The sequence below is a fragment of the Rhamphochromis sp. 'chilingali' genome (assembly GCF_963969265.1).
Source record: "Rhamphochromis sp. 'chilingali' genome assembly, chromosome: 6".
Classification (NCBI taxonomy): Eukaryota; Metazoa; Chordata; class Actinopteri; order Cichliformes; family Cichlidae; genus Rhamphochromis; species Rhamphochromis sp. 'chilingali'.
The window spans coordinates 18,883,215-18,897,190 of NC_137933.1; the positions used below are offsets into that span (position 1 = coordinate 18,883,215).

At 38.8% G+C, this 13,976-nt stretch overlaps 1 protein-coding gene across 1 annotated transcript; it reads right to left on the reverse strand.

Moving 5' to 3' along the window:
- Positions 1-1,908: 1,908 nt before the first annotated feature.
- On the reverse strand, positions 1,909-4,215 carry LOC308398879 (SUN domain-containing protein 3-like; the record flags this gene model as incomplete). The annotated part of the gene is made up of 8 exons (XM_080885747.1): positions 1,909-2,495; positions 2,684-2,773; positions 2,873-3,046; positions 3,160-3,284; positions 3,374-3,509; positions 3,617-3,675; positions 3,780-4,006; positions 4,130-4,215. The coding sequence occupies 8 exons, from the start codon at positions 4,213-4,215 to the stop codon at positions 2,385-2,387; spliced, it is 1,008 nt and encodes a 335-aa protein (XP_080741873.1). The 3' UTR covers positions 1,909-2,384.
- Positions 4,216-13,976: the final 9,761 nt, after the last annotated feature.

Here is a 13,976-nt window from a genome sequence, read left to right on the forward strand (position 1 = left end):
TTTTTTCCTGTCTCTGCGCTTACTATCCCCTTTAACAGGTCAACCTGGCGGCTGATAGGCCACCTTGGGGAACGCCCCCACCTCACAGGTGCCTACAATTGTCTGTTTAGTCCACAGTGGATTAAAGGAACATGGTACAACATTAACACACATAATATAAATATGAGGATAAAACCATGCAGTATAAATATCAATAAACAAACATGCAATATAAATATCACAATAAAATCATGCAAATAAAATCAACACTATGTACCAATACACAGATTGATAAAACATAAAAACACAAATTTCCACTGTGTGACATCATGACATGAATAAAATTGTAATTTTATTTAAATAAAATTTTTATTTTATTTATGTAATTAACACATTTTGAACTCTTAAAGAAATATAACAAAAGGAAAGAACCCAGTTGAACTAAAATGATCCATGTAGCAAACAAAAACTGTTGTGAGCCGCCACCCTTATATCGTCGTTGGGCTTTTGTAGCCTTGACCTGACTTTTAAAAAATAATTGGAAAAAAAGCACTATGCTGCTAAAAATTAAAAAACAGATATTTGCAAAATTCTGCGTAAATATGTATTTCACCTGGTTAATGTGTGTGGCGGGGCGTGGTCTGCAGCGCTGCTGCAGGAGAGGCGGACGCACCTGAGCGGCACCCGCAATCACGCCTGGCCGCCTTAACGTCTGTGCCATTTATGCTGTTTTGTTGTTGTTGGTGTACGTCGGGCTGTGAGCTGAAAAGCTACAGCCGGCTGTACAGCAACTGTGTGTGAAAAGTGGTCAATAACGAGATGCTGAAAAACATGTTCATGGAAACATCGTGGAGTCTGCCGTGGTATGTTTACAATGGGACTTCTGCTCCTGAACCTCTGTGCACAGCGTCTGCAAATCGGGGCTGTACGAAGTCACTTTCATCTTTACGCAGGACTGTAAGCTGTCGTCTGTGAGGCGCAGCGGTGTTTGTTTTTAACATAATTCACGGTGGAGAATAGCTGCTGACATAATATGGATCCGAAGATCCATAATTGGCCTACCTGGGGTTGAAAGTCTGGATAAATGCATGGCGTTTAGGCGGGTACACCGGCTTCCGCGAGTGTGACGCTTATTTTGAGTGATCAAAAAATAAAAGAATATAATTTTATGTTTGTATTTCAATATCACAATAATCTTCCAATTTAGAACTACAAGTTAAAAAAGAACTAACATGAATAAAATACACTTCAGCTAATTACTTAAAAAAACAAAAACAAATTTATTTTCCCAAGCCACACGGAGCCGCACTAAAAGGACTAAAGAGCCGCATGAGGCTCCGGAGCCGCAGGTTGCCGACCACTGGTCTATCTGGTGTCCCAACTACAAACACGTGGTTAAACCTGAAGTTACCTCACTGTAGGTTTGCTTATAATAATCAGTCCGCTGTAACTGTATGCCAGGCGTTTATTAGCAGCCAACATGAACGTTGTACACTCGTAACAGGAAGTACACATAACCCCCAGAGAGAACCACAGCGACACCTGCTGGAACTCTCCGTAACAGCAGCAACAGGAGGCAGTATGGACAACCATAACATTGCTGTTATCTACACTCACTAAACCTCAAAGCCTGCATCACAGTGAAGGCTTTTCATATCACAGCACATGCAACATGGACTTTACTTTCTTTACTTTTGGGAGTTTAAATGTTCATTTTCAAAATTTAAATCCTCTGGCCATAGTGTTATCACGCTTGTTTAATATACTCTTACAATTAAGAATACCAAAAGACATGAAAAATATTTTCTTAAAATTTTATTCTTGTTATTTTAAAAATATCTCTAAATTTCCAGTGGAGACAATTTAGAGAATTTTTATGTTTTACAAGAAATTTAATTCAGTCCAAATGAGTTCCAATTGAGGGCCAATTCACAATAACACAGTGCTTAACAAAGTTAGTTGAACATCACCTAATGTAAGAATTTGGGGTGTTCTTATTTCTATGACAGGTGATGTAATAAATTTGTTAAGCACTGTATATGTAGAGTAAAAACCCTACAATATAAGAGAAGAAAAACCCCAACAATCAGATGATCCCCTTTGAGCAAGCACTTGGCAACAGTGGAGAGGAAAAACTCCCTTTTAACAGGAAGAAACCTCTGGCAGAGCCAGGCTCAGGGAGGGGCAAGCCCTCTGCCACGGCTGGTTGGGGGTGAGGTGAATCAGACTGTAAACATCTTAATCAGACATGTCTTACCTGGTAGGATGGACATTTGCTGGAGGAAAAAAATGGGTTAAATTGAAAATTTTTTCCAAGTACAATTATTTAAATATGTGTTGCAGTCTGATTCACTTTCACATTTTTCCTCTCTTTTCTTTTATAGATGGAGTTCGTGGGAAGCTAGTTATGCCAGCTTTCCATGAACTCGGAACTTGTACAGACAGGAATACTCACGATTGCCCCAGTTGTTCAACACATGCAGCGTAATGAAGCGAATGACGTCTACTTTGTCGTCCTGAGAGACAAAACAAAAACCAGATGGGTTAGTTGCATAATAGTTTTCTTGACTCTTGAAAGGATGGTAAATTTAGGAATACTGTGATTATTATGAGGGAGGATATACAGATAGCAAGGGGAGCTAACCTCTAAGTACTCTGGATAGAAAAGTCTATGTGCATGTGTATAATGGCACAGTGTACTCACGGGTATCCTGAATGTTTGGAGTGGATCTCCATTTTCATCATAGACGAATGTTCCCAGGTGGACACCACTGTCGTCTAATGCTCTCTTTCCCTGAAAAGACAGAAATAAATACAGATAAAGTTGTTCTCTATATACACATATGTAAAATGCAACAGTTGAACAGTGGTGCAGTGGAAATCTGTGACTTACAAACACTGAAAACATCCTGGGAGCACTGGAGACCTTTCCAGATGGTGACACCATCTTAGAAATGTGACCCAGTGTCACATGACTGATGGCGATGCTGTGTGACAGCTTAATTGTTAAATGTCCCTGGGAACCCGCAAAACTCCAACACACTGCTGGGAGCATGGGTGCTCGACCCTACAGAGAAAAGGAAACAAAAACAGAGTTCAGTTTGGACCGCTAGTGTTTGACTATTAAATCATGCAGATGTGTGAGATAGTATCTTGTTTTTTTGTGAAAGTAGATTATACCTGAATAACGACTCTTGAGCTTACACAGGGTGGTTTTGCGGGTATCAATGTAAGCCCCCACAGCTTCAATCCACCCTGTTCTGAAAGGTAGGATGCTGAAGACTGTTCTTTAACAATCTTTGCTCCTGTAGACAAAAACACAGAGTGAGAAAGGAATCGCAAAACAACAACAAAGAAATTCTTACGTGAATTCTGATCCGATTTCATGTCTTACCCAGTTCCTCCAGAGCAAAGTTGGGCATCCTGTCCCCAACTGGAAGAAGGAAGTCAATTCTTTTTCTTAAGTCCATTAACTCCCTTTGCAGCTCTTGTACCTTCCTTTCCACCTGTTCATGTCTATTCATTAAGTACTGCAAATGAGAAGAACCATTCGTGTTATAATATATATATATAATAATAAACTGTCATCTGATTAATTTTCAGGGAATATATTATGAGCTTCATATGTTTTTTATACCTCACTCATGAACGGGGTGGAAAAGTCCATTTTCAGCCCTCCAATACTGAAAATCAATCCTGGTGCATGAAGAGAAACACAGAATAAAAAGAGAAGCTTAATCCAGAAGAAAAGCACATAGTACTAGAAAGACTGTAATTGTTTGTGGAAGGAGATCATTTACCAAAACACAAGGCCAGCATGAGGACCAAAAGTCCCAATGCCTTGATGGCTCTAAAGAGACCTCTGCTGCTGCCACTACTGTAGTCAATAAAATCATCAGTGGTGTAGTCCACAGTGTCACGGTCATCGTAGTTGTAGTCCACAGTGTCACAGTCAACAGTGTTGTATTCAACTGTGTCTTGGTCAATATTGTCAGGGATTGGACGGGGCCGTCGCCTTTTGGAAACTCTGCACAGAAAAAACAAAATCATGTAAGAAAAAATGTACATGGAAGAATAAAATGGATTATGATTACAAAACCTGCATCTATGTCAGTGGATGACAACAAAGAACATGTAGACCAGCACTAACCTGTGTAAAGTCTCCTTGTAGGAGATTAACGGCTCTCCTTGTCCGTAATAGCCGTTAGACTGAAGTCTTTGGCTTCTTCTCAACATGGCTGTAAAATGAAAGGGAAACATGGGGTTAAGTGAGTCTCTAACACAAAGCTTATCAGACTTCATAACTATGATTTGAGCATGTTTCCATCAGAAGCAAATCAGTGCAGATTCTCTTAGATATAAACTTCACGGTGCCAGCTTGTTTTGTTTTTAATGAACAGAATTATATTTGAATCACACCCATATATGAAATGCGCTCTTAATACAGAATTTTATTTTTCCAGCGTCATATTGTTATGATTCATATCATAGCAACAGATCACAACATTTTCTTGTTTTTCTTGCAAAAAATCTCTTTCAAATGTCAGTTTGTTTGTTCACAATGTAGTTTTTAAAATTCAGAAAAAGAGGAAATCACCACAGCGGTAAAGAAAAGCTCAAAGCAACTAAAAGAATTTGGCCTAAAATCGTATAAAAGGGTCTTTAAGAATTAAAAACTCTTTGTTTTTATAGTTAATATACAAAAGGAAATCAATTTTTATCAGACAAGCTGCGTCTAACAGGTAAGCAGTAAAATCACCTTTACAGTAGAATGTAGCTACTAAAAAGTGCTTTTCTGACATAATCAACTGGATATCATTTTTAAAATGTTTAGATTTGAAACACATATATTAAAAGTAAGATGTGAAGCCAAAACATACTCTGTTTTTGTACTTGCTGATTTTTAGTCTAAAGATTGCACTTACCTTCACTTAAAACGAAAGTTGAAGAAACTGAATCGCTAAGTGTGCTTTTCCGTAAATTTGGACGTTTAGCGCTTCTCACTGAACTCATCTGAACCAGAAAATTTAGGTGCAGAAGAAAAATTTCAAACCGCAGCTTTTTCAGCGACGTTACAAACAGACACATGCACAAATCGAATATGACGCACGCGCGTTCCATAAGAGCAGCACTTCGTGTGCGCACGCGCAAAGGTGTGAGCGTAGATCTGTTTTGTTTTTTTTTAATGAAATTTGCTCGAAATTTACCTTTCCTTCTCAGTCCCTTTATAAACACCGCATCATATTGTCAAAATTCATACAGCACAACACATGCACTCACGAGCCCATGTGCAAAGGTGTGTTGCAGTGAATGAAGGAAACTTTTCCATATTCACTGTCACTAATTTGTTTGATTTTGCTGTGAGAAAATTGTGACGTATATGAGAATGAGGGAAGACCACGGTCATTTAAATACGGTATTAAAGTGTAATGAAACTGTTTCTCAGAGGGAAAGCGTGGTTTTAGGAGACTCGAGCCAAACATTAGCGGGCATCATTCTAGCTTATAATCAACAACGGATCCAAAGGATCCGGGCTAGATGAGCTGGGAAGCGACCGATCCAAATCGGGTCCAGTCATGATCTGTTCCAAACTCGCTGTGCAAGTGGACTCCGATCCGGACCCGGGTCGCGGATCCGTTACAGAGCCTGTAATGTCTTATTTATTTTGGTAAAATACGTTACTTCTTTTAGGCCATCTAAAACATCTTTATTGTTGCAATTTCTGCTATCCTCTTTGCCAGATTACTCTTAAAAAACACTTTTTCTCATGGTTCTCCCTGTTTAGTTATAAGATTTTATGTTTCAAATTACCATAAAATCACAGCAGACAAAGGGTGAAAAAACAACAACATCTAAGCAAAGAGAAAGACTGCTTAGTCAGTCCAAATCAAAAGTTCAAGAGAAATGCTAGAGTCTAAAGCAAATAATCTTCTGTGTGAAGTTAGACAGGGAGTTCACTGAGCCCAGAAGATATGGGGAACAAGTCCAGGAAGGAATCAGTATCCGGCAGAGGTGTAGTTTCACATAAACACAAAGTGCAGTCAAATGGGTTACAGATTATGTTGAATCACTGTTAATATGATTGAGGAAAGGGTCAGAGATTTCAACAAATTCAAAAGTGTCAGCCAGATGATAGCGAACCTCTTCAATACACAAACGTGCAATCCTGTCACATAGCCAAACCCTAAACAAGGGGAGAGATGGTGATTGCAGGCTCTTTTAGCTACAATCATGCTGGCTTTCTGAAGGGGACGATGTTGTTATGTTTTAAAGAAATTTAATTCAGCCCAATTGAATTCATTTTAAGTAGGGGCAATTCACAATAACACTGTGCTTAACAAAATTAGCTTCATATGTTTTTCATACCTCACTCATGAACGGGGTGGGAAAGTCCATTTTCAGCCCTCCAGTACTGAAAATCAATCCTGGTGGATGAAGAGAAACACAGAATAAGAGATGAATAAGAGAATATGAGATGCTTAATCCAGAAGAAAGTGTTGTAGTCAACTGTGTCGGGGCCAGAAAGGGGCCAGAGATGTCACCTTTTGAAAATATACATGTGTATTGCAGTTGTTGAAGAAAACTTTTCTACAATCATTCCTGTGTCCCAAGTTAAGTGTGTTTCAAATATTAATAAATATTGTTCTTTTCATAAAATGTGGTTATATTTGTTCAAATATTTAGGGTTTCTCAGAGGGAAAGTGTGATTTTAGGAGACTCGAGCCAAACATTAGCGGGCATCATTCTAGCTTATAATCAACAACGGATCCAAAGGATCCGGGCTAGATGAGTTGGGAAGCGACCGATCCAAATCGATCCAAAGGTTGCCGGTTCGAGCCCCGGCTCCGACAGTCTCGGTCGTTGTGTCTTTGGGCAAGACACTTCACCTACCACGTACTGGTGATGGCCAGAGGGGCCGATGGTGCGATATGGCAGCCTCGCCTCTCTCAGTCTGCCCCAGGGCAGCTATGGCTAACTGTAGCTTGCCTGAGTGAATGAATAGTGGAATTGTAAAGTGCTTTGAGGGTCTTGAATAGCGCTATATAAATGCAATCCATTATTATTATTTAAACCAACTGTTAAGTATTATTATTCATATTGCCGCATTCATTGACCTTGTTTATAGGTAATTTCATTGTTTAATCACGTTAAAATGTTCCTAATTTAATGTTTAAAAGCACTTGAAAATCCCATGTAAAATTAGGGCAACAAACTGTATTGTCATTACTGAAAATAGCCGTATTTTTATGAGAAAGTTATTTTCTGGTATTTTCTGGTATTATTTTGGCACCCCAGCTGCCGGAATATTACTGTTTTTTTGTTCAACGAGTCATTTACACCAGATTAAATATGAATCCACAATCATTTTTTGGTACAACACCGGTCCAGAGACATTTTGCCATCCAGGCTTGGCTGGATCATCCCAAGGGCATGCTGGACACTTGCCCAGGGGACCATGCACTGTTGGGGGCTCATCCAAGAGATTAATGACAAAAAGATCAGAATTATCTTAAATATTAGATGTTGAAAAACTATTATCAAAACATAGAGATATAATTTTTTTCTTAACACTTACATAATTGGTAGAATACCGTAATGTGTATTCCACATGCACCTTTCTGCCCTTCACTGCTGAGGCTGATGGTCTCACTCAGAGTCAGCTTGCTAGTGGATATGATATTTCCAACATGAATGAAGCAGCCAAGACAGGAAACGGCAAAAATGGGGATGTGTAACTTTTATAAAACTGCCATTTTTATTCAATCAATTCAGGATGAAAACATTAACATTGACGTTAAAGTTGTTGAGATCTTCAGTGCAATGACATGCGAGCTAATCCAGAGGTTAGCAACTCACAATATGACCTTTAAAGCTTATTCAGATGTCCTCATATTGCACAAAAGACTTATTGGCAGACATCTCTCCAATTATCACCAGGATACAAGTTTGCATGTATCACTGGTTGACTTGGCTTCATAAGACAGTGCTGTCTTCTCCCAGCATCCACAGGCGGCTAGGAGGGTTGTAGTACACCAACCAGACGTCCTTCCACCTCCACCTCTTCAATTTGATAGCTTCAGGCTTGAGCCCACCATCTAATACTACGCATCTACAACAAAAGGGGGGATTATTTCTTTTTTACTGTAACATGAAAGTATGAAAATCATTTCCAAAAGGCTGTTAAGTAACCAGTATGCTGAAAGTTATGTCTCAGTGATAAATGTAATGATGAACAGAATCAACCATCTGAGATTTCCCTCATCCCTGGATGATTGATGCACAGGCTCTTTCATGTTCCTTTCTCAGGTTGCATCTGGATTTGTTTGACATCTGAAAAAAACAAACCAGAATTATGACTCATTAGTTTTGTGATTTAGAATATTTGTAGACTTTTGAACAAGTGTGCCCTCTAGTGGGCACTTTGGCTGAAGCTGTGTATGTGATGTATAAAAGTCAGATAAACCTGTAAATACCTTTAATTATCTGATACTGATTTTCAGTCAGTTGTTAATCAATAATGTAACTAATAATCAAAATTACTTCGTATAAGAAACAGTGAGTCCAGTGTAATTCATCTTTACCATTTGCAATCTGTTCTAAGAATGAGGCCTTGATGAAAATGATTACCTTCACATCATCTATGACAAAACAACAAAGGCATCATCCCTGTGTCTCGATCTTTGAAGTAATGCATTTTCTAATTCATTAGCATACAATGTTTCTAATGCATTAAACAATTTTAACAACTGCTTCAAAAACATCTGTGTCACTGACATGTTATAACAAGGACTTTATTTTCTTTTGAAACAGTGAACAATTAACGCTGATCGTGTCTTGTTTACAGTTTAATTGGTGGATCTGTGGGTGTGTCTTTGGAGCTTCAACGTGCCAGCTCAGTCTTTAAATGGTTAGTTTGTCACCTGCAAATTAATTTTGGTTTTAGGACATTTATTGTCACCTAGTTAATATTTGAAGAAACCCATAACTGCACTCTGTTTAAAAGCTGATTTCTATGTCATGTGAACTAGTCACATGAATTCCTGTTAACTTCATTTGTTGATGCTGAACTGCAGACGCACACTTTGACTCATATCGATACACTTTATTGGTATACTTTCCACTATTGTCGAGCGGTTTTACATAATATTCTTTGTACTACTGTACATGTATGTGTGTCTTTACTTGTGTAGAGTTACTTGTGGCTCCAGTTGTCCTCGTGCTCATGTTGGTTATGTCTTTTCTCCGTCTCACCTTCTCTCAAGCTTACTTCTGCACCCTGATGCTCCTCAATCAGCTCTAATGGATCTTCTGGCTCAGATTCAGCTCGAGCACTGATTGTGATACTAAAGACACTCCAATACGCATGCATAAAGCACACGTAGGCCAGGGCGGAGCTGCGGGCAGATATACGTCACGATGAGCTCAGAGGTAGGATGACCCTTTCCTTCTTTCTTTGTCCTTTGTTTCGTCTCCTATGCTGCACCATTTCTGAACCACAGTGTTACTTTACTGCTTTGTATTGAATTTAATCAAATACAATCCCAATAATTATCTAATAAAACAATAGTTCATCTTGTTAAGCTACTTAAAATACCACTAAATCATAGCTGTAGTTAAAATTACAGGACAGCTGAACTGAATTTTTATCTAAAATGTGGCGTCTTTAGTCCTGGGTCACCCACCCCCATCCCCACTCAGGCTCTTGTGTGTTTAAGTGTGTATATGAAAGGTTCACATCAGTCCTTTCCACCCTCTGCGTCTTCATTCAAAGAGTGCACACGTCCCTTGGGGCTAATGTGTTTTTTTTAATGTTTGTGTGTGTATGTGTGGAGTGTATGGCCACGACATTATTCTCATCACTGACTTTCTATGGGAGGAAAAAATGATGGTCCAGCCAGCACACCCGTTCCTTCCTGTCTTTAGAAAAGAGATGGGCTGAAGGCGAACCTGCTGTGAAGCAGAGCAGCCCTCAGGAGATCAACAAGACATGTAGAGAAATAAAGATACTACAGACGCATCAGCATTGTACAGCTTGCTCAATTTTCCAAACTAACTTTGTCAAAGAAAAAGGTCCAACTCACATTTTTCTCAGGACACAATATTAAAATATACATTGTACATACATTGTATGCTTCATATGAGGGTGGCTGTCGATCCCCAACTTCTCCAGTCTACATATTGATGTATCCCTGGGGAAGATACTGAACCATGACAAGGCGATTAGGTACAGACATTAAAAAAAAAAAATTAGTTGAATGTGTGTGATTGGGTTAATAAGTACCATGGTTATCAATACATCTGAACAAGAAAATATATGACTGCAAATTTGAAAGGACTGCCAAGAATGTGAGACAAATGTTCATTTTGAAGGCACCTGTTCACCAGGATCGACAAAGATGTCTTTGATTAAGAGAAGAAAAGTGGAATATTTCAGCCAGTTTTGGGTTACCCACCAGCAAAATGTTGTCAAATGTAGTCAAACCACATGTAAACTTAGCAGTATATTCAACCAAAACAAGCAAAAATGTAAAACTAATCATCATGTTGCACTTGTTTTTCTTTTCTTTCGTTGTTTTTTTGTCTCTACACACTGACCATGGTGCATCGGAACAATTTGATTCTCATTGATCGAGTAGAGCTGATGGCTCTCCCCTACTTGTAAAATCTGGATTTAAGCAAGTCTGTCAGCCACAGCTAGAATTCCATATTGCTGAAGCTGATTCGTGGCTCTGACTCATTAAGAATTAGTAGGTTTGCTGATTGCAGAGCATTTGTCTCATTCCTGCGGTGAGCTCTAGACAGTCTACCTGCAGCCAGCGCGAATGGAACAAAGCTGCTTGTATAATTAAGTTCTCCTGGCTGATTTGATTAGAGCAGCCATTGCATTCATTTTGCTGCAGATGTTCCTCAGCTGCTTGGAGAGACTAATGGAGGAGATGGACAGATATATGGGAAACAATTAGACGTGACATTATTGTACGGTGTGTTTGTGTACACATCTGTTCATGCATTGGAAAAAAAGCATCATGTTTGTACCTAAAAGCAGAAAAAGCATTATTTTTATTTCTTTATTTCAATTTGCATTACTACATCACACACACAGCACCACATTTGTCCTCAAATGGACATCGCTTGTTTGTCTTATCCCCTCCTCCCATGTTTCAATTAGCTCCCTTGTGATTAAATTAGGGGACATTACTTAAGAAGGACATAAATAGCAGACATGATAATGGTGCATGAGCCTTAGATAAGATATGAGCTTGTGTCACATTGTGTGCAGAGGAGATAGAGAATGCATGTCCAGATTTCATCAAAGGTTTCCTCCACAGTGTGCATTTTATATTATTACTTCACTTTGTATATCGGTGTATTTGACCATCACTGAGCAGGATGATGCACAGGGGACTCCCCCCCCCCTAAAAATAAATAAATAAATAAAAAAAATAAAAATGTTTTTTATAATACCAGATAATAAAAAACACATTTCTTTGAGGTATCAAGCATTTTAGCTGCTTTCTAGTCTGTGTTTCAGCACCAAGACAGGGTTAAGTGATTGGGGCTTGGAGCTTTACTAAAATAAGATTTCTCCTTATTAGATAGAGTCTTAATAAATGAGCAAAGGGCTTTTGAGATTGCCTTCACAGTGCCAGGGCTCCAGATGATGAGGCTAGCTTGTATTCAGTTTTTATTAACTTGTAAAAATAGTTTAAAATGTGATTTAATCACTTCAGGGTTATTTGAATTTGTCTTCAAAAGTGGGTATCCTAAAATGCAATTCACTTCCTTCTTTGCCATAACATAGTTTTAAAAATATAAAAGTCTTAAAGTGAAAATTCCTTTGGCTTGATTATTTGCTGCATTACTGTTAGAAATACTCTGCCAGATAGTGTTTGTTTAATGTTAATGTTGTAATGTTTATATTTTTACTGTACGTTATTCTTGTGGCGCCGTGGCTTTACGTGTGTTGATGCGCTTTGTTGTGAGCTGTTTTGGTGTCACAGTATTGTTGTTGGTTGCTGGAAGCTCAGTCTCTTTCAGAGCTTTAAAAAAATAAATAATAACCAATCCTCACAGCAAATGGCATTTTCCAGCAAGCAGTTTGATACCTGAACAGCTACCTTACCTCGAGTCTGCTCTTTAAATTTATGCCCGACTGCAGCACGTGAGATGTGTATCTGAATGTGCCGTCTGTAATCTCATCTCCTTGTGTCCACATTCAGGGAAAGCGGGACCTTGATTCCAAGAATTCCTGCTTATCTCTTCAGGTTGGTCTGGGAAAATGAGCTCACAAAGAAATCAGAGAAGACAGCTGAAGCAGATAAAGTGCAGTGAAGGAAAAGTGTCTTAAGACTTTTATAAATGAAAGAAATTTCCACCGGCTGCTGTTGGTAAGACCGACATAAAGAATGTTGGGGTCTCAGTACAGTAAGTGTTACTTGGGAGAAATTTAATAACAAGTCACATCACTAGACTACAGTGAGATTTGAAAACCTCTAATTAAAAAAACAACAAAAAAAACCCCTTTTTACTCCCCCAAAAATTATTGATCCCGTTTAGGGAATTCTTTGTTTGCTGGTCTCCTTTTGAGATCTAAGTGCATATTTTAACAACATCCCTTCGTAGAAGAACAGATGAAAAGAAACAATTAAAAAAAACATTAGAATTTCACGATGAAAACAAAGACCAAACTATCAATGACGCCTGCAAAGACATCCCAGGAGACTCTAAATATATCTAGTGCTTATGAATCAACAAATCTGTTTTGGTTTGTGTCCAAATTCTCTCCAGATGACAGTCCTCTGCAGAAAACCCTCCCCCAACAATCTCCTCCTCCCGTAAAGGCCTGGATAAATGGATTGACTTTTGGACAAGTGACAGTTCCCCCCCCCCATAATTGTTAATTATCATGAGTGCTCTCTGAGGTACTTTCTATGAATGGAGATGGAACTCGCTCTCTTTCTCCACCCTCTGTTCTCTTTATGGGATTGCTCCAAGTCCTCAAGGACGTCAAGAAAGGACACTGATAATGTAGGGAGGCGGTGTGGCGGATGGGTGGGGCACCTGCGTCATTCCTGCACTATTCCGGAGCTGGTGAATTTTATGGCATCGGACGCCATTAAGGTACACCACCCAAGTCTTATCTGCCCCGCCTGATCACGAGCAAGTCTGCCCACCCTCGGATGGCTCCTCCCTGAGTCCAGATGACAGAGAGTCCAGCACTTAAAGTAATGTAAATAACCAGAGAGGAGAGCTATTTTAAGATGCCATCTTTCACTGTGGACAAGGAGGGGAACAAAAATGCAAGCCAAGCGATTGTAATTTCAGTCACGTTTTTGGACGTTTTCTTGTTCCTCAGTCTGCCATCCAGCTAGCTGAAGGGCCTAACAAACAACAACACGTCTGGAGAAGCAAATTCATGTTCAGCCTGTCCCTGCATGAAAGAAAGTCTACATGTCAAAATAACTGACAGCGGGGGGGTCGCAAGTGGTTAGCTCGCCAGAATATAAGGAAATGATTACAATTGGCTGTAATACTCTAAAATAACAGAAGAAATAGATATCTGAGGCTTTTTCTGGTCTTTGTTCCTTCTTTTTGTAAATTATAGGTTATTTTTTTCTAATTTAGTGTGAGTGAATAATAATCCTTTTGGTTGAACCCCTGCAATATGAGTCACAGCAATCACATGCCATTAAGGTTGGAAACCACTACCATAAAACCCCCACAACAAGACCTCATCCCTGAAAGCTCACGGTTCTCTGTGCGTTTCGTTCCCGACTGAATAAAACAGAGAAAGCAGCTAAAAGAAATATATAAAGAAATATAGAAATGGATGTGCTTAATGGAAATATGACAACTTCAAATATTCAGTATTGAAGATCATTAAAAAAACAGACAAGAAAGAAGTGAAGTGACAATTTTCTCTTCTTATAAAAATTATTTTTATATATTTTTATAATTTGCTTTTTTTATTGTTTCAATTTTTTATGACATCAAAA